General features: G+C 40.5%; 1 protein-coding gene across 2 annotated transcripts in view; it reads left to right on the top strand.

The window, feature by feature from the left end:
• The window catches only part of CYGB (cytoglobin), a 73,160-nt gene extending 47,836 nt beyond the window's left edge, over window positions 1-25,324 (top strand). For both annotated transcript variants that reach the window (XM_089535172.1, XM_089535181.1), the window contains exon 4: window positions 22,829-25,324. In XM_089535172.1, coding sequence (XP_089391298.1) covers window positions 22,829-22,883 — 55 coding nt within the window. In that variant the 3' untranslated portion in view covers window positions 22,884-25,324. The remainder of the gene's footprint in view (window positions 1-22,828) is intronic.
• Window positions 25,325-25,779: the final 455 nt, after the last annotated feature.

Genomic DNA, 25,779 nt, shown 5'->3' on the forward strand with positions numbered 1-25,779 from the left:
ATCACCATCAACACCATCAACACCAAAACTTTAAGCAGAGCAACACACTGCTCTTCTGACACTGTTATTTTAAAAACCCTGTTCATCATACCTGGCTGCATCCTGTTAGGGAGCAGTTGGTTTATTTGTCAATGTGATAATCTCCTAAGAGACAAATCAGACACAGTCATACAATATTCCAGCACCAGGGTGCTCTAGCATAGTATCTGCAGAATTTCTTTAACATGATTACATTAGCAATAATGCTATGAAAACACTTATTTCTACATTACCTTTTAATAGCAAAATAGTCCTTGCTTTGTGACAAATGTTTCTGGTCTCGGTTTTCTGCACAACATACATTACTCCAGCCTCCACAGCATACCCCCCCACACACACACACACACTTTGTGCATGGTTTTTTTTCCTTCCAAAATCTCACAATGACGAGATCAGACCAGTAATCATGAGATTCTTCTGGCACCTCATTTCTGATGATCCAGGATTCTAGAGTTCCATGTTGTTGTTTAAGTTTTAGAATTGGTGGTTCTGTAGATAGCAATGCATTCTTTTATCCAGCATCAATGGATCCTGTGAAGATCTTCTTCACTAAACTGGAAGCTTCATGGCATAATAGAAACAGGGAGAACTGTTCATGACACACCCACTGCATGACGTTGACCTTGCAGTCACACTACTGCAGTGCTGAAGCAATTTACACTTGCATCATTGTGAGAATGTATTGAGATTGGCAATTAATGACAGGTTTATCTCGTTAATGCGAAACTGCGTGATAATAACTATAGGACAACTAGTCAGCAATGGATGAGTGCCAACATGTTGTGAAAAGGGGACGAATCACATGTTGTAATTCCACTCCAGTTCCACCACTAACACCTTGTGCAGTCATGTCCATAGTCATTTCATAGTGTTTTCTATATACATTGTTCTCAAAGCAACTCATAAAACAAATACAACAACCTTAATTCTTATTCTTAAGATCATTTGTTGTTGTGTGTCTTCAAGTCATTTCTGACTTATGGCGACCCTAAGACAACCCTATCAAATTGTTCTCTTGGCAGAATTTGTTCAGAACAGGTTTGCCCTTGCCTTTTCTGAAGCTGACAGATTGTGACTTGCCCAATGTCATCCACAGTGTTTCCAAGGTTGAGCAGGAATTTGAACCCTGAACTCCAAGTGTCCTACTCCAATACTCAAACCACTACATCATATTGGCTCATTTAAGAACATTATATTAACACAATTAAAATGTTTTAAAGCATATAAGATGTCCGGATGAGCATATCACACATCAGTAGGTTAGTCAGCAATATCCTGTACTAATAATATCAACACAAGATTTGCATTAGGCAGTTCACTAAGGAGTTCATATTAAGAGACCAAACAAAATATCTTGTCCATGTCAAAGTCATAGCAAAAAAAGGGGAGGGAGGGAAATAAGACGAGAATAAACACAAGACACTTTAGAAATCCCACCCTTAAACAACAAAAGGAGTCCCCCCCCCCCACTAAGGTCCCATGGTAATCTCCCCCTCCTTGTTGTCTCTCAGCAGCGGGGCATAAAGATAGGCAAGATGGAGTACATTTCCCCAGGCAGATGTACTCAGTGAAACACAAGCTCCTTCACAAATGCCAAAAGTAGCAACAGCAGTAGCAGCAGTTCTCTTGTAAAAGGTGGAAGCGGCTATGCTCTGATACCAACATAGAAACGCTTCTCCTCTCTCATGGTTCTGTTTGTCTGTTCCTTCCCAGTCCCACCCTCTCTTGAGATCTGATCATCATACCAGGTTGCAGGTAGGAGGGTAGAAAACTGAATGTGGTCATTCACTTTTGTGCTGTTGCCTTATTATATTATAAGGTTTCCTGGCCTCAAAAAAGCAACTGGAAAACACAGAAAAGCAACATGGTGACGTTTTAAACACTGGATGCAGTAATGGCAAAGGGCTTCTTTTCCAACACTGCAATGAGTAACAGGACCAAATTACTTGTTAAAAGTAACTTTCTAAGCTCTGGGATAGGAATAGACAAAATGAATGAACTGCAGCTGCCTGGTCTTCTGCTTCAACTAGGGATTTAGGGTGACACCCATCCATACAAGAGAGCCAGTGTGGTGTAGTGGTTTGGGTGTAGGACAAAGAACCTGGAGACCAGGATTTGAATCCCTTCTTGATAATGGAAACCCACTGAGTGACCTTGGGCAAGTCACACTATCTCAGCCTCGAAGGAAGGCAATGTCAAACCCTCTCTGAACAAATCTTGCCATGAAAACCCATGACAGATTCACCTTAGGGTCGCCATAAGTCCTAATGACTTGAAGGTACAAAACAACAACAACCACCCATACAGCCATTGTCAATTTCTGGAAGCAAATGGTTATTTTAGGATAGCTTGGCATAGTAGAGTTCAGCCTGAGAGAGCGCCAGGGGAGGAATCAGTTTTATAATTTCAATCTGACAGAGGCACCAAAGGCCAGTGCTAACTTGTATAAAATATTCCTATGAGCTGAAGGACATTCAGCCAAATTAGGGTGTTTGCTCCAATCCTGAAATGAGCAATATTTTCTGGAAGTGCTCTCTACCCTCTGAGGCAAAGAACCAGAAATTCTTAACTTAAGTCTCTAACACCATGATTGATTTCAGACTGCTATTACAGAGGACTGTTTTTCAGTTTTTGAAATATTTTGCCTCTCCCAGTTCATGCAAGGATAGGCAACATACAGTCTTCTGAATACTTATGAGTAATTTTCAGATTCTTTTTAAGGAAAGCAAATATGAAATGTTGCTTTAAAGTAAATTTGTAGTCCCTTGTTTAATATTAAATGGCTTTATGTTTTGAATTATGAAAAGAAGCTATCCCAAACAAGTTATAGGAAGAAAAGCCTGTTTGAGGAAGTAACATGGATCCAGATGGCAGCCCACATAACTGAATGCTGATTCCTTAATAACAATGACAACAATAACAACAACATTTACTGACAGGGTACTACTACTACTGCACAGATGTATCATCTCATCTCCTCTCTTTCAGACAGCTAGGCCCAGGAGACAATATAATTAATTATTTTCAATTAAAACATTATGATTTAAAATATAACTGGGTGTTTAAGATGCCACTTCAGATGATCTATATTCAAAGTTTGTATTTTGAAACTGTACCATATTGAACATCAACTTAATAAAAACAATAGGCAACAAGGAAAAAAGTACAGTACTTTTTCACACAACTTGGTAATAGTCATGCCTACCACGTGTGACTTCTCCCTCTGTCCTCACCATACTCAAGATGTGTCCACACTGCAGAATTAAAGCAGTTGATGTCACTTTAACTGCTATGCTGCCATCCTGTGGAATGGTCTGTTAGAGTGCTTTGGTGCCTCACCAAACTATAAATCCCAGGAGCCACTTTATATTTAGAAAAGAAACTTGTCCATCCTCTAGGGCTATTCACCCTGAGATTGGTCTTTCTACATAGGAATTCTTCTTCATCTGCCAACCCTGTTCTATCATTCCCATCCCCATATTTGAAGCAAACAACAACTCTTGCACTGTTTGTGACAACCAGTTGCCCACAATAACAGAATGCATACCACAATTACAGACTTAACACTGTAATGTTTTTATGTTGACTGAGAGAAGGAAATGTTGTTGGAACTCTCTGATACTGAGCACTCATGCTTCACTAATAATGGACCCTGATGTTAGGATAAATTGTCCTTCTTGGTGAGTCTTCTGGTACCATTTTTATAAGGCAGACCTGCAGTACCCAGTTTGAAGAACAGCTACTTCCTTCAAACACCGCCAAACCATAGTGCAATATTTGATTCAAGAAACCCCATAGGGAATGATGAATTCAGTGAACAATGGATGCACAGAGCCAGAAGTTACCAAAAGGTCCATCTAGTTCAACCCCTTGCCATAGAAGAATATATAACTAAAGCACTCCAGAAAATGCCCATCCAACCTCAGTTTAAAGACCGCAAAGGAGAATCCACCACTTTCCAATGCAGTCTGTTCCACTGTCAAGCAGCTCTTAGAATCAAGATGTTCATCCTAATGTATAGATGGGATCTCTTTTTCCTAGTGCCTATGGGAAAAGAACGAAGAATATGAGCTCCAAACATTCTGCTGCTTTGGGAATCCTTGTGCGGTTTTGGACCCCTGCCATGTTCTCACTATTTACAGCGCTGAGATATTTCCAAGAAAAACTGTGGAGCGAAAACTTGTTATAATTCCATCTGAACTCACAGCTGGGGTAAAGGGCTCTGAAGCAACAGGACATCAAGGAACACTACAGGTTGTCTGGAGCATTTACACACTAAGTTTATCTGGACCACATACAACTTCCAAGGAATTTCGTCCACTGCCCTGAAGGCTGTTGATATGTCAAGTTTTCAGCAAAGAGAATAATGACTGTCTCCAGAAGACCCCTGTGGCTATACAGCAGGGTTCCATAACCCAAGAGTTGCTGAGATTTGGGTGCCCTTTTGATGTTTTCCCTAGTATGTGAGAGCTGCATATCCCTAAGCAGCTCTGGTATGGTGGGGATAATGTTGAAATGACCCATCCATGTATGTGGGGACTAAATGTGCATATTCTTTCCATGAAGTCAGCACTGCTGTAGGAGGAGAATGCTGATTATGTGGGAAAGACCCACCAAAATAGTCCCATCCACAAGAGTGACCCATTTAAACATTATTACTACCACTCAATTTTTCATAGGGAAAAAAAATGCTACAATGAAAAAGATACTCTGAAAGTTTATTACAACTGCACAGTTAGGAAGGTAGGAATGTGTGGATAACAAAAAAGATATCCTAATCATGATGCCCATAACTGGGAGCGACCTCCAGGGTCAAAGTATTTATATTTATCCAAACTGGTAACCTGTATATGTTTTGACCACAACTCCATAAGCCCCAGTATTTGTTGTCCAGACCTTATTTTGGGCAGCAGTTTTAAGGGAGCAGGTTGTCTACACCCATTCTACAATAAAATGAAACTGATTTCACATTGCATTACTTTCACAGCACAACTATAGAAAGGCAGAAATAAGGGAGAAAAATAACTATAGGTCTGTCAGTTCAGGGTAATACATTTGACAGCTTTGGTTCCCCTGTTCCTGGTTAAGTTTTTTGCTACCATGAATGCTAAACCTTCACAAGCACATTATAAAAATGAGATAAAGCTTGGGTTTATTGCTATTATTTGGTAGATAGTTATTTTACTAAACAGAGTCCAGATGCATACAGCTGCCATCCCTTGGGTATTAATCCAATAAGCAAAACTGCAAGACATAAAAATATGAGGATCTATACCCTCTTCACTTTCTTACTTTCTCAGACCCATTGTGGGAGAGAGTCATAACCTGAATGTATCAATAAGAATGTCAGGCAGCAAAAAAAGAAGAAAAAGAAATGTAAGAAGAAGGGAATTAAAAATAAGAAGGAAGAAAGCAGAAAAGAAGAATGAATCTTGGCCCAGTTTGTGATTCTCTCTTAACACAGAGACAGACAGCTGCTCCATGTTTTGCACAGGTCTTGTATCTGGATCCCAAGTCCTTTCTCTTATTCTTTCTGACATCAAAAGCAACAAACATTTCAAAATGAAAATTCCTGGGAACTGGATTTCATTTATCTCTTCTGTTTCCCATGTGCCAAGTAGATATATCGCATATTGCATCACACCATGTTTACTCTGCTTGATGCTTTGCATGGTTGTAGTGACTTGAATCTAACACACTTTGACTTGAACTAATTAGATTGTCCAAGAACCCATAGGCTGCAATTACTCAAGCAAATTGCAGCACTCCAGAGGCTAGATAACATCCCTCAAATGTCTGTGTGAGACAGAGGGGAGCTGGATTTTCTATTTGTCCAGGGCTATGCTATGACCATACGCATAACCCTAGGTGGTGGTCAAATGAACATGCGAAGAAATTATGCACTCATGATTCCCCAGCTGTAGCAGAGATAATTAAGAGGACACTATAAACAGAAAGGTGAGGAGGGGACTGGATTTAGCTCACATTAACATTCCCAAACAGCTGTTTATAAGATTACTTCTTATTTAATGGGGCAACATATGTGTCATGTACATACACAGCTGGTCTGTTACATTTGTATTTTAGATATAATGTTTTTTGGGGGAGTTTATGTCTGAAGAAGGCCTATGTGCCATTTGTGAACATTGTTATGGCACAGGCTAAAACATATTGCCATAAAATTTTACAAGTTGGGATGAACTAGGTTCACTAGCTCAAATGTGTGTCAAAAATAAAAAAAGAATAATAAACAGAATCTCTGCTTAGAAATTTTCAATTTACTGTCTCTATGTGATGTACAAAGAAAATTGATTTCAGTGTTTGAAACTGATAGGTGGCATATAGCATTCTTTAAATCTGAAAAGAAGATGGGATTTAGTTAATGACAGCACAGCTGGCAATACAGGGATCACAGAGGGTTTTCAAACTTCAGAGATCACTTCTGGATCAGCTTGTCTGTCAAAAGTCCCTGTGTGTCTGCTGTGGAAACCCTGGACATTGTAGAACATGCTGCAGAATATTTTAGAGTGCCCAGATTTCACATGGTGGTGAGCAAGTTGGCATAGGCCTGAAATAATAATAATAATTTTATTTGTATTTTCCCGCCTCTCCCTGCAGATTGAGGCGGGATTACATAGACAGGCAGACGGGGGCTGCTTCCAGCCGCTCCGGGGGACATGTCGTTTATACAACACATGCCCCCCCAGAGTGCCACCCTGGGGTTGTGTGAAGTTGCATAAGGCAAAGCAAAACCAACCCCAAAAGGAGATCTTTTCTGCTCCTATTTGAGCCTGCGAGAGGAGACACCCTTGGGGCCACAGCATGTATCTGCCATGGTCCCAGGACAATTGGGCTCAGAGTAGCTTCTAGTCCCTCAAATCCTGCCCATCTCTTCCACCCCATTGGTCCAAAACACACTTTTTCACACAACTTGGTAATAGTCATGCCTACCACGTGTGACTTCTCCCTCTGTCCTCACCATACTCAAGATGTGTCCACACTGCAGAATTAAAGCAGTTGATGTCACTTTAACTGCTATGCTGCCATCCTGTGGAATGGTCTATTAGAGTGCTTTGGTGCCTCACCAAACTATGGCCTGTTACAGACTGCCAAAATAAAGCTGCTTCGGGTCTCTTTGGAGGTATGCTATTTAAATGATGCATGCATCCTAAGAATCCAGAAGCTGCACCAAAAGCTGCACTCTGGTGCTTAGGAATGGAGTGTGGCTTTGGCGTGACCTCCGGACTCTTATCAATCGCTTGAAAAACAAATCTTCCTTAAATTTACCTAGTGAACCAGATTTGATCAAACAGGTCAATTTATCATTTTCCATTAGGTTGTGCAATTTCCAAATCCAATCTGAAATATCCGGTATTTCCTCATCTTTCCATTTCCGTGCGTATATTATCCTAGCCACGGAAATCATATAGAACAGGATTTTCCCAAATCTCTTTTCTATCTCTTTATTCACCATTCCAAGTAAGAATATGTTGGGTTCCTTGGGTAGTTTTATTTGTAATATCTCTGAGATGGCCAATTGTATTATTTCCCAAAATTGTTTAGCCTTTGGACAAAGCCACCACATGTGTATCACGGTGCCTTTCTCCTTGCCACATTTCCAGCATCTATCATGGCTATCTGGCTTCAAAAGCTTGCATCATATTTTTTGGGCATTTTGATAGATCCAATAAAGGTATCACTGTTTTGTGGATTTGGGATGTTATTGTACATTGCTACATAGCCAACACAGCTACTCCTGGATATGTTTCCTCCCATTGTTGTTAGGGAGATCATTGCTTATGATTTCTGTCCCATGCTGTTTAGCTTCAGAGGTGAGAGAGTCTATTCTTATTGCTTTGCCTTTTTTGGTAATTCTCAAAAGTCAGCTCCTTTAGGAAGGATATTTTATCTTACATATTACAGATGCTTTTACATTTGTCCTACAGACACATCTTTAACTTTCATTTTACTTTTGGTCCTCAGGGTCTACGCTGTGCTGTAGAATTTCTTCACAGTCATAGTCTGTTTAATGAGGATCTACACCACTTTATACAAGCATACATATCAAAGCGGTGATTTTTCTTATTTACAGAAAAACCTGCAGAATCTCATAATATTTTATATTTATAATATTTAATATCCCACTCTTCAGTTCCGTTAGAACTCTCAGTATGGCATAAAATAAACAAGAAAAAGATCAAAAGTAATTTTGTAAAAAGGAGATTTCAAGAAATTGGTAATTACTTAAGTCATGACTTCTGTACCTCATGATGTATGGCATTTAAGGAAAGGACAAGCAGACATTTACTTTACTTACTTTTTCCCAATGTTTTAGGGCTGTACATCAATATTTATCTTTTTAAAAACACAAGCTACTTCACATTGACCTAGTGTAGCTGAGGTGTCACTCCAATTTCTTTTTTATGTTTTCTGACTGTTCACCATGCACCAAGAAAAATGAGAATGGGGATGGTGTTTTTCTAGTTCAGGCCTCCAAGAGCAGCAGATTTTCTTATTGCCAGCTCAGCCCGCCAGCACCCTTCCAATGAAACTGAAAGTGGCTGTCCAGTCCCTTTCCCTTTCCTCTGACCCTTTTTCTTCTTCTTCCTTTTCAGTAATTTATTTTGGCTGGCGCAGCTTGCAGCAGGTGCCGGAAATGAAAATCTGGACCCAGCCCTGCAAGAATTGCTCACACCTGACATGGTTGATATTGTGATGTATAAAATCAGTATATTGTAGACAACTGAGACTGAGGGCAGTGCGCAGAAAGAAGTGGTATTTAGCCAACCAAATTTGGCTACAGGATAATGTCAGTGTGAGGGCATTATTTCCTGCTTTCACTCTGGATGGGCAAGCCTTTTTGAATCTGTTCAAATACCAGCCTTGGACAAATTATTCCACACTGTAATGCAGCCTCATACTGTCACATTTAAGCAGAAGCTGCCAGAGACCCACCCAAGGTCCATCTGCCAATACAGGGCTTGTAGAAGGAGCCCCCCAGAAAGGTTTGGAGGGTGGTGTCAGCTGAGTCTGATCCTTATCCTCTGCCATCCTCTTGAGGACCCAAGCATCTTCCAGACACAAGTTCCAACAGTTCCTCTGGGGATCTGGCTCGTGGGCAGCTCTAGGTTCTTGTCTGAAGGGGCTCTTGCAGTCGGGACATGACAGCAACTGTCATTACAACGTCTGGAAGTAAATGCCAAAGTTTAACCCTACACAGTGCTTCTTCTTATTTTTCCTGAATCCCTTACCATTCAGCTTGGGCAAATGGTGTTAGATACCAGTGTTATAAGAAGTTTTTCTTCCTACCTAATTTTCCTACACTATACATAATTTTATACCTCACTGAGTCCCTATATTGGGAGAATGTGGCTTTTGACATAACTTAATTTAACTCTTAACTTAACCTTTCTTCCTAGCTAAACAGAGGAAATATATTCAGGGGGTAGCCACATTGGCCATATAAATACAATAAAAATTAATTTAAAATCTATCACAAAACCAAAAACCACAGGAAATAAAACTTTTGCATAAAATAAAAGTTGAAAGCAGCATTAAACTAAAGCAGAATATGAAGTCGAAAGCTTTCATGGTTGGCATCCATAGTTTTTTGTGGGGGTTTTGGGCTATGTGGCCATTTTCTAGAAGAGTGTATTCCTAACGTTTTGCCAGCATCTGTGGCTGGCATCTTTAGCGAATGCATTCTTTGAAGATGCCAACCACAGATGCTGGTGAAACATCAGGAATAAACTCTTCTAGAAAATGGCCACATAGCCCAAAAACCCCACAAAAATATAACTCAGAATAGCTCTGTAAAACATTACATGATGTTAACAGCCTCTTAGAGCAGCACACCTTTACTACCCATCTAAAGCAAAATAAAAAAGTAAATTTCACCTTGCTGTTGGGGTTGTTGTTGTTGTTAACTGCCTTCACCCAAAAGGCCTTGACTAAGTACCCACCAATCTAACCTCTCTGTCTACCATGTAGTGGGACCTATAATAATGCTTGCAGTGATGGCCATAAATGTTCACATTAAAGTTATGTTGTTGTATCAAATGATCCCTGCAAAATAATAATCACTTGGGAAAAAGTTAGAAAATACAGGTACATGTTAGTTATCATAATAACTTTGTACTTATTGGCCTGAAAAATGAAGGGTGGAAGTGAGCTTACATTTTTATGGATCAATTGACTAAACTGAATGTGTTTTTTAATTATTATTTTAAAGGGGTTACAAACTTAGGTTACTTTTTAAAAAGTCAACTGAAAAAATAATGAGATGAGAATTTTCTCAAGCAATTTGAGCTTCTTTTGGGCTTATAGGATTCAACCACAATGTTACCTCTGACCCTCAGTTAAATCCTGGCTGAATGCAGCAATTTACTGTTCTGATTCCAAAACTACCCTCTGCTCCTCCCAGCTGTGCTAAATGAGTCATGGCAATAACTATTTGGTTTTACCTGCTGTGCAGTGGTACAAGTGGTAGGGAAAAAATAAAGGAAAAAAACTGGATCAGGTACCACCATTTTAATTTCCCATATGTACTTTCATTTTTTGTCACTCTGAAGCACTTTGGGAAATTTAAATGGAAGCTCCCAGATGTAGCCACCCTGTGCTAACTGTGGTGCTGCTGGAGCATCAGTCATGGACTTCAGTGGCTCCCAAAGAGTGCTGCAGGCTGATACATGGCCTGACCAATACTGACTCACCTCTGTGAATCTGCTGACTAGAACTTAAGCTGACTAGAACTTAAGAGATAGTCATAGCTTGTGTATAGACCACCACTGTATCCACATAGAACTTAACGACTGTAATTGTAGGGCAAGGATGTGTTTCTTTTCATCTAAAGTAAGAGCTTGGAGGTCCATGGTGAGCAGGAAGGAGTAAAGAAATCAGTTGACAGGTAAGATACAGCAAGGAGTACTTGGCACCTGCTCTTTTTAAATTACTATAAGTCAAACTCATGTATTAGTCGAGGGCAGGCTTTGGGGCTAAAATTATGGATTTTTATATGACCAGTGGCTAAGTCAAGGGTACAACTTGGGGACATGTAACAAAGGAGCTAAAGGACAAAGCAAAGGAAAACAATGCCAAAGAATTTGCAAAAATAGCTTTTAACTTTAATGTGATGACTTTGCCTGATTTTAACCTAGAAAAGCTGCCAAACATAAACAAATGTGTTATTCAGATCCTTCAAAGCCCAATTCTTTTTGGCACTCCTTTGAGGGGAAGCCTCAAAGGAGGCCGCCACCATTTCCCTACCCAGGCATTCAAAAAGGTCAGAAGCGGTGCTACAGCAGAGAGACTAGAAGGGGTTGTTGCTTCTTTTAGATGCCCCTGGGATGGACTAAGGTCTTGCCTTTTGCCATTCAACCCAGAGAAAGGGATACTTCCTATTCTGATAAGAGTTAAGGTAAAGTACTTACATTGTTCCATGGATAAGTTGACCCAGATTTTGTGGGGTCAATTTTTGACTTAAATTTCTAGACTTATAAATGAGTGTATATAGTATTATTAAAGCAAGATATTCTGCTGTATTGGTGAACAGAGTGGATGCATGAATGATGCTTCCATTACACTTAGTTCTGTCCCCAGCTTCCAGGATGCTTCTCAGTGCTCACATCCAAAAGAGGCCCTTGAAGAAAGAATCAGACAGCTATGTATATCCATTTTGTGGGTTTTCTCAGGCCAAATACTTTTCGTTCAGAGTATTTGCCTAGGACAAAGGTAGGATTTGGTAAAGAACAGCCAGCTAATTCCCAGGCTTCTCCAACCATTACATTTGAGCCCAGTTAGCAATCAAACTCCTCCATTATCTTATTTAACAATAGTCTCTCCCCGCCTTCATCACTGCTAGATCTCACAGACGTAGTGGGAATTCAGTGGCTAAAACAAATTAAGAAATTATCCCTTATTTTGTTCTCATCCTGACTCCCATGTGTCAATGATCTCCTCTTCTGCAAATGCAGTAACAGATTGTACAGCCAAAACAAGAGAGTGAGTCAACAAAAACATCTTGAAGGAACCTTTGAGGGGGCAAGAGGAATAGTATAACATTAACAACTACCCAGTTAAACCTGGGGTTTTATTTCCAAGCATTCCTGTAATGCCCAAAGAAAAGCATTTCTGTACAGTCATTATGTTTAACATGCTCTCACCACATCCTGTGGACACTTTCGACACAAGACAGAAAGAGATTAACATCAAAAGCTCTCTCAAATGACTATGGGCAGGGTATTTGCATGTATGGGAACAAGAAGGCTCCAGGGAGCGTATGTTAGGATAGAAAATTGTTCCCACACAAACTACTGGTTTGAATCCAGCTTGGATCTATGGACTGAAGGTCAGTTTGCATCACATGCTATCATGTGGTTATCATCCCAGGCACAATATTATTCATTCATTATAATACTTTTTGTATACACAACATCCTGCCTGAATTTTGGCAATGCTGCATGCATCATTTCCACTGTGGCCCCCCAGTTTTGCTAACAAAAGAAAATGGAATTATGGGAATCTGCAGATAATCAATGGGCATCCATAGGCAAACAGAGTTATCTGAAGCTAAACTGATGGCTAGTAAACAGAAACATGGATTGCTGAGTATGAAGTGGCATTCCTTACATAGCTGAGCATGAATAATACAGATAACACAAACTCCTTACTGAGCCCTTTCACCTCTCTGTTTGTGTGCACTGTGGGTTTGGGCTAGCTAGCAGTGCTATTCCCCTCCCTCCCTCCCTCTCAATCATCTAATGCACGTTTGTTGGCAGTGTTCATAGTGACTGATGGCCCACAGGTCCACTGCAGCTCTTTTGATTTTTAAGAGTTTTCTTCCTCAGAAATGTTCAGGGGCCTTAACATTCATTTTCAAAAGCAAGTGCCTTGTTTTTAAGTGAATGTCTGGGTTGTTATTCCTGTTTTTACTGTTGTTATGCCCCCAAACTTAATGGCAAGACCCACCAAAAATAGAGACAAAGAGCTGGGGCCCTATTTTGGCCCTAATCCATCAGTGGCTAGTGGCTTCGCCATGTCTAAGAGGTGGTGAATCTGCTCCAGATTTTAATCCAGACTTTAAGAGAGCAATCCAAGGTTCTTAAATCTATATCCTGCATAGGTCCAGCACTTGTATACTGCTGTTAAAGTTCACATTAAAAAACAAGTTGGTTCAGTGGCATGGAAGCTATCAGCTGCCAGGAGGCCACAGATAACATGTGACTGACCACTATTTAAGGTCTTATACAAGCCTATATATGCCTAAATACCCTAATGGCACCAGACCCCCTCTGAATTTGCAAGCTAAGCAGGATCAGCCCTGGTTAATACTTGGATGGGCGACTGCCACTGAAAACCAGGTGCTGTAGGCTAATTTCAGAGGAAAGAACTGGCAAACCACCTCTGACTATTTCTTGCCTCACCTGTTATTGTCATGAAGTCACCATAAGTCAACAGGGGACTTGAAGGCACACACAAACACATATATGATGGCTTTCCCTGTTATTCTTCTTTGTTGTACTTTCTCTCCACAGGACAAGAGGTGTAGCATTTTTATTGTTCTCTTGTTTGTTGTTACCCACCTCGATCCAATATAGGGAGAGGCAGGATACAAATAATAATTATTATTATTATTATTAAGAGGTGCTGCCCAAATAGTCCCTTGGCTGTAGTCACATGTGGCCTACAGTGTGGTCTAATTGGTAGGCAAATGCTTTTGCTTGGATTGGCTCAATTCCATTTAGCACTACTGTAGCATTTTTAAATGGTGAATTCATTTGTGCTGCTTTTTGTTCAACCCTATTCAACAGACCACTGTTTTACAGATGGAAAACTAAGGATGGGATGGTGACTTGCTCATACCACACAATGAGTCCATGAGAGAGACAGGGTAAAGGCAAATCTCCAAGTTAAACCACATTGAATCACACTAGAAAGACCTAGAACCCTTTCACACTGCACAATTATAGTGCAATGATTCCATTTGCATCCCAAAGAATGTTTGGATTCAGAGTTTAGATCCAGTATTCCCACTCAGAGAGCTTATCTGGTTCATCTGACCAAACTACGAAGCTCAGAACTCCATCAGTGCCATAACGGTGTAGTGTGAAAGAATCCTAGTTGAGATGTACCTGGGTCTAATATCCCACTTCTGTTAGAGACTTTTTGGGTAGGATTGAGAAGTCTCCCCCAGCCTTATTTTATTATTAGTAAAACAGCATCATGAATGAGCTACCTTTCAGAATGGCTGGGAGGATGACAGGCTTTTTAAAAAAGAAGATTCATAAACCATGTAGGTCTGGTCACTATTGGTAATATCAGTGCTGAGGAGGGAAGCATTAAACCTATCTTTCCTAAGAGTTCAGACAATCCCCTGAAGTGCCAATCAGTGAGGGATATGAAGGGGAAAAACATTGCTAGTAGCTGTATCTTTAACTTCAGACACTTAAGATGAAAGAATCTAAAGTACTTGGTATCCTACTTGTATTAAAAAAACAAAACCTAAAATATAACACTGATCTTACACCAGTCCTCACCATTTTCCCCACAAGCAATAAACAAGCAATAAACTGCACACTATTTGCTCGTATTACATATTATAATACTATTACATGTTATAATGTTTAGCCTACAGGATATGGTGATGGTTGCTGGTTTGATAGCTTCAAAGGTCCTTTGACCTTTGCCAGGCTCCAAGCATTTGTTTAATGTTGAAAACCAGGATGCTTGTGGCCAAGCAACATTGGAATGTGGTCAAGATGGCAATAGGTATTGATAAGAAAGAGCAGACAAGCTAGGAGAAGCTGCAGTAGTTTGTCATTTCCTGAGCCTACTGGGAAGGACAAAAATCATCCACTCTTCTCCTCTTGCTCCTGTTGAATTGAGTGGAAACTACTTTTGTACTTTGAACTCAGTTTGCACCACTGGAAGTAAGATGAGGACAAGGGGGAAGTGGGAAGAAGAGAGAAAGAGGAGCATTTTAAAAGCAGTTGAAAAGATGGGATGCCAAAGGATTTACCACACTCCTCAGCCTATCTATCCTTTGCCTGATTCTGGAGATGCAGACTATCATGTAAGGACAGGAACAAACTAAACATCAAAAAGTCAAGATGGACTGCATATAATAAAGGGATTTCAGTGTCCATGAGAATGTCATGTTCAAATGCCCCCAGGCTTCTACTTAGAACAGTATGCTAAAAATAGCAGTTTCTAGCTGACCTGCAAACCCAAATTCTGTGAATTAAACAAAGCATGCAAATAATGTTGCATAAAAATACTAATCTGCTGTCTATATTTAGGATGCAAAACGGTTGCCAAGGAGTAGGTGGTGGTGGACAGGAGAGGATGGATAGGATAAATTACAGCCAGAGAGTACATTGTACACAAATGCATGTAGGGAACCCTGGTAGCCTCCTCCCACTTTGGATAAAAACATTCCAACCTGTTTTTCTCTGTAACTCTCCCCAGTTGTCTCTGCACCAGATGTGCAAAAAACTTGAGGGCTAGAGGTGTCGCAGCTGGATAGGGAGAATTTTGGAAGTGAACATCATCTCCTTCAACTGCTGCAGTCTAGCAGGATTAATTCTCTGTTGTCCCTCTTTTTCATCTAATTTTTAAATGGCTTCTCATTTCCCCCCTTTGTCCTCAGATTACTTCAATTGCTGCTCTTTCCAGTAGGCTCAGTCAAAACCAAACTGTTGCTGCCTCTTCTTGCTAGTGCTTTATTCCTTGTTAACCACTTTTGCCATCTTGACTACACTGAAGTGTTACTTGGCTACACACACATCCTGGTTTTCACCCATGAAATGTTGGGAGGCATGGAACAAGCTGGCAAGAAAATGACCCACTGTCCCTTTCCCTTCCTCTGCTACAGTGGCTTCTTCTAAGGAGACTTTGCAAAGAGAGAGGCAGCTGATGATCTAATGTTATGTGCATTGTAGCCATTCAGTTCAATCCTTCAAGTCCCTAACTTATGATGGATATAAGCTAAATGATAGCTGATAATGGTAGTGTGGTATAGTGGTTTCAGTGTTAAGACTACGACTCTGGAGACCAGGCTTCAAATCCTCACTTGGTCATGAAACCCACTGGGTAACCTTAGACAAATCAGTTTCTCAGCTTCAGACGATGGCAATGGCAAACCTCTTTTGAATAAATCTTGCCAAGAAAACACCATTATAGGTTTACCTTAGTGTCGCTATAAGTCAGAAACAGTTTGAATACACACAACAACAGCAAGCAACATCTTACACTCTGTTACTGATTTCTCTTCATGAAATCTCGCCACTCAAAATATGCTGATTCTGCTGCTTCAAACGCCGTTGTATCACTCAAACTTGTGGGCTTTGTATGGAAGCTTGGTGCTTAGAATCAGCATAAAAAATTGCCTTAAATGAGGAAAAATTATCAGTGAAGCAACATATATGTTTCAGAAGAATGGTTCAAGTGCCCTCTGGCATGTAGTTAGAACATTATGCTAGAAGTTGCTGTTTCTTTCTGACCTCCAAACCCAAACTCTATTTATTCAACAGATGAAGACAAAAGATTGCAGAGAATGAAAAGAAGGGAAGCCAGAGCTGAGAATATTTAGTCTACAGCAGTGGTTCCAAAACTTTGGTCCTCTGGATATTTTGGACTTTAGCTCCAGAATTCTTGACTGTTGGCCATGCATACTGGGGCTTGTAGGAGATGAAGTCCAAAACACCTGTTGGAGGACCAAAGTTTGGGAATCACTGGTCTATATATAAGCAAGGAAGCAATAGCTCAGACAAAAGAAATATATCAGGGACCCCTAATTGTGTGTCTCTATCTCTGCTGCCCCCTATAGGCACACAATTGCTTGTGCAACCATGTTTTTCTTCTCAACATTTCCAACAAACCTGACTGTGGAAACCTGTGGGGCTGTGAACACTTTCATGTTGGCTTCATAGTCTCTATTACTGTCTAACACAGGGGTAGGCAACCCTTTTGAGCCGGGGGCCGGGTTGCTGTCCCTCAGACAACTGGGGGTCCGAAGCCAAAAAATAAATAATTAAATAATTTTAAAAATTAAATAAATAAATAAATAAACCGGGACAAATGAAGGACAAAATTTTCAAATGGAGGGCACTTTTTAAATAAAAATAGGAGGTCACGTGAAAACATTTGCTGATTTTTTAAAAAATGTTAAGATAAATGCATGTTTCTGAGGCTTCTATAGACAATTGCCCCACCATGCCCCTCGCGCGAGATGCCAAAGGCCCCGGCGGCAATCGGCGGCAGGACCGGGCTGGGGCCGGTCCCAAGGCCTCGCCGGGCCGCATCCGGCCCGTGGGCCGCAGGTTGCCTACCCCTGGTCTAACAGAACAGTCATTATTTCACTTGTGTGCTGACTGTGGGTTTCCTAAACACATCTGGTTGGTTCACTGAAGCAAGAGACTATCCTGTATTAGAGCGGCCTTTGATATGATCCACAATGGTCTTTCTTATGTTCTCAAGCATTGTCATGATTGCAAATAGAAAACAGCACCCAGCTGTAGGCAGGACAGTTGTATGCATTGGCTTACATGCATTGGCTTACTGACCACTACTGACTTGCATTTGCTAACCAGTTGAAATATAAATTGGTCCATCGCCACACTTTGGGTTTGCCTGTCTGATGAAGGAAAGAACTTCTAAATGGTTTCTACTTGAATTCAGAGTTTGGAAGCAGTTAGCCTTCCGCATTTCTGTATAGAAATCAACATAAAGATATCCTGCCCAGCTGCCTGGAATATCAACTAAGAAACAACACAATTTTGAGGGATCTTGGCAAGATCCAGCATAATAGGTTTGCTGGAGTGTACACAAAAAACACATATAGCATGGCTGCCATTTTTAAAAAGGAGTAGAGAAAATGCAAGCTGTGGGATGCATGCATGCCCAATGGCTGATTTTGCTCTCTCCAATTTTTGACATTTCTTTAAAACTAAATGAAATACAGAACACCCACATACAGTAAACCCTGCATATCCATTGATTCAATCAACCACATTTCAAAAATATTCACACCAAAAAAATCCAAAAAGCAAACCTTGATTTTGCCATTTTATAAAAGGGACACAATTTTACTACACCATTGTATTATATAATGAGATTTGAGCATCCATGGATTTTGTTATCCACAGGGAGTCATGGACCCAAACCCCAGTGAATACTGAGGGACCACTATATACACACACAGGGAGGGCAACTTGACCCTATTTACTGAGTGATCCCCACCTGTTTTAGACCCGAGAGAGGTATTTTCTTTTAAAAAAACAGCAAGTAAAATGGAAGTAATTTCCTGTTTAAATAAGGACCTTTCCTGGACCTAACACAGCCCAAAGGGGCTGAACATGTGGAATGATCACTTGTACCTACTCAAAGCAGTTGGATTCTTAAAATCTTTTTTTTTTTTTTTAAAGTTTGCAGTTTTTTAAATTTCTGAGGTATGGGCAGCAGAGGCTTGCTCTCCAAGGTTCTGCCAGGGTCAATGTGACTCTGAACCCTTGCAATTGCTAACTCTACCTGCTAGTTAGTGTTGCCATTGGAGAGTTAACTATTTGTGGACTTCATAGTAACTTCAAATGCCATACCACACATCCTCTGATCCCTCTTGCCCTTTCACCTCATCAGTGGGCCAAACTCTCATTAAACAAGTAACTCCTTTTGAGTTTTGCGCTATTACTTGGGCAGCTTTTAAGTGATTACCATCTGTTTCTGTTCAGCTAGGCAAGAAACTGGTGGCAGTGAGTTTCTAGGAAGTGAAGGAGATTCTTGGAGTTCGAGGAAAAGAGCTGGATGGTTGGGTCAGAGTAAATACATGACACAGAAAAGGTGTCAGGGTTGAATCTGTTTCACATCCAGGCGGTCTATGTCAGAATGCCTGCAGACCATCTACTAGATGGTATAGACAAAACTGAGCTAGAGGAACCCAGTGGTTCCTAATGATCAGTCATCACAATTAGACACTCATCTATTGGTATTGTGGCCCACTATGCCTAAGTCAACAGGTGACTTGAAGGTGCATACACTCACATGCATATCAAAAGGAGAAAAGGGTAATGCCTTGTAAGAACAATGCAGAAAGCCTACCTCCTTTATCACTGATCTCAACATAGGCATGGTACAGACTGTCCCAAAGGGGTGGCCTGCCAGCAGCCTAATTCCCTCCGGAGGGAAGCCACAGCTGCCAAACCATGCGGCTTCCCTTCGGAGTAAAAAGAACCTGGAAAAACCGGGTTCTTTTTGCGCCGCAGGGCAGACGTCATGAGTGCGCCAATGGCCACACGGTGCTTACATCACAATGGAGGTGCCTGTGTACACGGGACGCCACCATTGTTACACCGCCACTCCGTACTAGGGTTAGGGACCGTGCAGTTGCTGCGCAGCCCCTAACCCTAGTATCACCGCTGCTACACCACAAAGGCCTCATTTGTATTGGACCATAGTGACACTATTTAATTTCTTCTCTCAAGTATGAACAGCTACCTGCTGCTAAATATGAATGGCTGGGTTTTATCTCCATGATCTGATTCAAACAGGTATGCTGCTCTGTATCTGGACTGGAGCCTCTGAAGCGACAATTAATGAACCAGACCCCTAACCATGCAAATAGCCAACATTTCATCAGTCAAACTCCAGTAACTTACATCAGCATTATATTTGGCTTGGGTTTTCTGTTTTCAGGTTCCCTATCAGAAAGAATGAAAGAAAGAAAGAAAATAGAGCTGCTGTCATGATCCTAGGGCAGGATGTGAGCGGGTCTTATCTGTCTCTTCATCATTTACTCAGACCAATATGGTTTATCTGAAAAACTCTTAATATACAGCAATATGTTTTTTTCTGGGAAGCTGTTAATATAAATTCTATCAGCCAGGACCAACATTAATTTTCTGGTGTGTGGTAACAAATAGATTCAAAAATAGGTGATGAGGAGAGCATTGAATGCTGTAGGAAGGAATCATATATTTATATATTAAATGTCTAGGTTCAGTTTTCATTTTCAAGCTTCTCTCTTGGCACAGTAATGGAAGGAAAGAGGGGGGGGGGGGTAAAGGGACTCACAAAGAAAAAAGGGCTAGAGCTGGGGAATGTTTTCTTCAACTACTGACTTACTGTTCTGTCCTCCTGTACAGAGGAAGCTGTTTAATAACTAGAAATTACACAGCATCAATCTTCTCATTTCACAGAGAGATGGAGCATGGAAAATTCCATTTCTCCCCCTGTGAAAAACCCTTGCCAACAGCCCCCAAGGGATCCCAGAGGTTCTAAATATAATATAATCACCAACCTGTGGTTCTAAATTGACTCAATGAGTTCCTTAAGCCTCCTCCACCCATCACACCACACACTCCTTCCCTTCCCTAAAGGAAATAATCTTGCTAGTACTACAGATAAACTTGTCATCCTGATTTGTAAATATATAAAGTATTTGTCATTCCTTCCAAAGCTACCTTGGCCCAAGCTAATCTTATTATTTTGAACTGGCCCCATGAGAGTGTTAAATTATACAAGAACAGTTGTATACTATGTAGATCTAATTAGAAAAAAAATCTTTTAGAGGATTTAGTGGGACTTGTTGTTTCTGTGTGCCTTCAAGTTGTTTCTGACTTGTGTTGATCCTAAAGCAAACCTATCATGGGTGTGTTTGTTTTTTGCAAGATTAGTTCAGATGAGGTTTGCCATTGCCTTCACCTGAGGCTGAGATCATGTGACTTACTTATTTTAAGGTATGTTTTAAACTGTGAATTGTTTAATTGTTATTTTAGGGGGTGGGGTGGGATACTGGGATTTGGGACTATACTGCATTAACTTGTAAGCCACCCTGATTGTCTCAGACAGAGGGGCAGGATATAAATAAAGATTTTATTATTATTTATTTAAGGTCACCCAGTGGGTTTCATAACAAGCTGTGAATCAAATCCTAGTCTCCAGAGTCGTAGTCCAACATCAAACCACTATACCACACTGATGGGTATAATATAGAATCTCAGGAGAGCTAGAATGGAGTGGTTTCAGTACTGCACTACAACTCTGGAGAGCAGGGTTTGAAACCCTCACCCAGACATGGAAGCCCACTGGGTGATCTTGGGCATGTCACACACTCTCAGCCTCCGAAAAAGGCAAGCCCCTCCGAACAAATTTTGCCAAGAAAACCTCATGAAGTTCACCATAGGGTCAGCATAAGTCAGAAATGACTTCATGACACACAACAACTTAGATATGTTTACCTCATTGTTTTATTATCACTGAATATCTTGTGCGGTATAGTGTCAGGAGTGCTAAACTTCAACAGGATGCTCTGGTGACCTAGGGACATTTACTGTCTCTCAGCCAAGCCTCCCTCACAGATCTGTTGAGAAGATAAAGCAAGACTGGGCTAGGACTTTGATTCTTAGGGTAAGGCTGGGATTTAAAATATAATAGATAATATTGCCCAAACATGTCTACAGAATCAGTGCTGTGTTACTAAAAGTATGATCCTATACATGTTTACCCAGGAGATAGGATACTTATCTGGAAATAGGTCCTGTCAAACTCAAGTTGGCTATACTGCATAGATATGTACAGTCATCCCTCCAGACTTGCAGCTTCGGGATTCACGGATTTGATTATTCACAACTTGTCCCTAGCTATATGCGCGTGGACTCCTCCCTCTCCGTCCCTCCCAGAGAGTGAGGGAAAATCCGGAAGGATGCGCTCACACAGCTAGGGATCTGGGAATAATTGAGCTCCCTGAAGCCTTAGGATTGAAGGGGGAGATGGCAAAAGCACCCTCCTTCCTTCTCGCTCAAGCCTTCAGACTGAAGGAAGAAGCAGCCAGCATGCTCTCTCATGCCCTTCCAGTGTCTCAAACAGCTTGCTAGTTTGCCCCCCCCCCCCCATTATTTACGAATTTTTCAAATTTGTGAGGGTCCTCCACCCCTAACCCCCACGAATCCAGACGAAAGATGTATAAGATAGTACTGTTTGTAAATATATTTCTGTCAGTCTAGTGGGTGTACTATGTCTACAGCAGATGGTGCATCTTTTCTGCTTTTGTGAAAAGCCTGGGTGGAGAATTGGTACCCTTGGTGGATGTTGTTGAACTGCAAGTTCCATTAGCCCCAACCAGTGGGTCTGACAGGAGTTGGTTTCCAACAGCACCTGGAGAGCCATTGGTCCCCCATTTCTGGTGTAGATTCAGTTATTATGAGTGGTTATGTACTGTATTAGGTAGAATAGCAAGAAAGGAAGTGTTGATAAAGAAGAAACAAGGCATAGAAATATAATGGATAAATTCAATCCTGTAAAGTAAAAAGAGGAGCCAGCGTGGCCTAGTGGCTTTAGTGTTGGACTACACCTTTGGAGACCCATTGGGTGACCCTGGGTACAAGCCATGCTCTCAGCCTCAGAAGAAGGCAGTGGCAAACCTCGTCTGAACAAATCTTGTCAAGAAAATAGGGTCACCCTAGGGTCACTATAAGTTAGAAATGACTTGAAGGCAAACAAACACAGAGAAGGTAAAAAGAAAAGAGGAAAGGGGAGGGGAATTTAAATGTAAAAAGAACTGGATTTTTGGATTGAACTACTGAAGGAGAGGATAAATGGAACAGTGATGTCTTTATTTGCTGAGCTACTTGTGTTTAATTCTATTAATAATAATAATTTTTTTCAAAAGAAATGATTTGAGGGAGTACAGCAACAACCCAGTTACATAGATGTTGAACAATCATTTAAATTGACTGGTCAAAACTGCACAAGAGGAATCGGACTAGAAAGATGTTTCTTTTGCTTCCCCCCCCCCCAGGAACCCCCAGGTGACGGCGGCGGTGGCAGCGGCAGCAGGACCAACAGCAAAGTGACAGAGCCCCTCCCACAGACCTGAAATGCTGTTTCTCCAAGAGGAATAAACTGGCAGCAGGACAAGATAGCACCCAAGAGAACTACATCTGTCTCCTTTAATTATCCCTTGTACATATTAGTGAGTGGAAGTGCTTTATTATTTCTATAGCTAAGGCCAGCAAAGCTATAGAACACCAGGCGTGCATAAGCACTCTACCTGAAATATAGACAGGCAAATTTAAATCATGTACACTGTGACGGGGGGAGGGAATATCTTTAATTTCCCCAGGGGGAAAAAAGTTAAATAGATCACGACTGTTACAGTTCATACACATGTATAGCTCTGGAGACTAACAATGTTTGTTTGCCTTGCAGAGGACATTCCATCAAATGATGCTGAATTTGTTTGTTTCCATCTTTTATACTCAAGTGACCATTGAAAGCTCTAGTATTTGAACTCTGCAAGTACTTTTGTGCCCATATGCCACTTATGAGTAACTCTGTGCCCTTGTTTTATTCAAAACACTAGTGATGTGTGTGCATAAGTGCTTGCAGGATCTAGGTCCAGAATTGTATCCGCATGATCCATTCAGAACCACATCCTTACGGGATACGTCTGATCACAGTAAACTTAGCCTAGATTTTTAAATCTTAACTATGGGTCTGATTCTAGTCTTGTCCATCATTTCTGCTTTTCTCTGCTGTTAACTCCTCTAGCCTGGAGTTTCTCTGGAATTATATCAACAGTGTTTCCAACTCTCACTGTTTTGTCGTGAGTCTTGTATTATGATCTAGTGTTTCCTCCCCTTTACAGATCCAACTCCAGGAGTCATGAGATTACAGGAGAGTCTTTCAAGGAGATTTAGGCAAAGCCTGAATATGTAAAGCAAGTGCAACAACAACAACAAAACAAATGATTTATCAAAAACATATATCATCAGTATGCGCATTTCTGAACATCTGCTGATGCCTAAGATATTATGTTTGTGGATATGTGGGTGTGTGGGAGTTTTAGTCAGTTTTAAAACTCAGTTTTAAGGCCCACTGAGTTCCATAGGGCTTCCTTATAAATAAGTGTGCATGAAGTTTGAGTCTTTATTATACATTCAGGGCATAATCCCTGTGGGCAATTATAAGTGAATAATTCTCATGGAACTGAATGAGATTTATACAGGCTTAACTGTGCATATGATTACTGCTTCAGAATTGGCAATACTGCACCAGGATAAGCATGATGTTATAAAAAGAGTTTTTGTTCTTTTCCTTTGAATTCACTAAATTCCTTTTAATTTCCTTTGAATTAATTAAATTTGGAATTACTTCTAGCTTTGAAGATTTACAGAAAGTAGGATTGCCACCTGATTAGGAACAAACAAACAAAACCCACAGCATTTGTGGCACCTGTGCCTTTAAAGGGCACTTGATGAGAGGAGGGAGAAGGTAGAATTTTCCTTTAGTGAAGAAGAATTGTTGCTCTTATTGAATGTGAAATCACTCTGTCTTTGAAGGCACAAGAGCAGGGGGTGGTTTTTTTAAGAGATGGTATTTTTTGTTTTTTAAAATCTCTATCAAATGTGCATTATTCAGCTGGGGGGAAAGTGTATCTGACAACACTTTCAAAAAATCAAATTAAACTATAATCATTTACCATAATCTCAAAATACTTTAAAATTCATTTTCAAAGCAAAAGAAAATAGTATTTTTGGAAAAGAAATGTACACACACAGTAACTGATTAGCCTTTGAAGCAATACTTCAGAATTCAACTTTCTAGTCCCCATAAGATTCAATCCATGACAATTCCTCTTGGCTTCTCTCTCTTTTTTAATGATTGTGGGAAAAGCCTGACTGTTATATTTCACTTCGATTTCATACACAGAAATCATCTCTCTCTCTCTCTTTCTGTAATTAAATTGATTTTATTATAAATGAGAAACAGACAAGAAAACAAAAAAACAAAAATACTGCACTGCATATGCATCATTTCTCTGTTGCAAGCCGCAGACAGAAAATTAAAAGCAGTGGAAGGAAACATAGCTTGTGCCACCACAGTGTAGGGCTGGGTGGTTAACAGAAGATGCAGCTCTTTACTGACTCCCATCCATTTAACTCCATTCCTCCCAAGCCTGTTTTAAACTGTAAGGGTCCCTTGGGGGCACGAAGCTGTTCACCAATTGGATTGTCTGTTAACTGCCATGCACACAAAAATGGCACTGTATAAAATAATAAATATTAATACATAACACATAACCGTGTATTTTATAAAATAGGCTTTTGGTGCTATGAAAAGTGATTTGTGAATGTTTTCCTCCTAATCGTACTAAATCCTCTTGTTTACTATCCAACATACTGGCTGATCCCTGTTGTAATTTTCCTCTGTATTATTTGTATGACTTATGTATGCTGCCAATATGCTGTCTTGTGGTTTTCTTTAATCTTTATACATCTGTTCCTTGTTATAAGTGTCACCATTCTGTGTTTGTTGAATCTGCATGTAATATAGCACCATCTAGTAAGATAGGATCACCCATAGAATGGGGAACTGACTAATCCAGGAATAGGCACCATATGGTCTTTCAGATGTTGTTGGGCTGCAACTCTCATCCACTCCACATGGAATGACCAAAGCTCAACAGAGGTGGGAGGTGCACTCCAAAAATATGTCAAGGTCAAAAACATATCTGCACCAGCTCATAATCCACTTAATATTTTGTTAATGTTCTATTCATTCTGTATCCCATTCACATTTTAAAAGAGCCTGATGTTTAATAGAAACTGATGACTTCAGGGCTTAGGATTCAAGAGGTTGCCCTTGGAAATAGAAACATTTCCTCCATGTAATGGGATTTAATTGATATACAGGAAAGCCATGCATTTTCATGGAGCTTCAGTTCCATTTAACGATTGAGCTCTTACA

The sequence above is a fragment of the Sceloporus occidentalis genome, unplaced genomic scaffold (genome assembly GCF_023333645.1).
Source record: "Sceloporus occidentalis isolate IW3139 unplaced genomic scaffold, rSceOcc1.0.p SCAF_1, whole genome shotgun sequence".
In the NCBI taxonomy this organism is placed as follows: domain Eukaryota; kingdom Metazoa; phylum Chordata; class Lepidosauria; order Squamata; family Phrynosomatidae; genus Sceloporus; species Sceloporus occidentalis.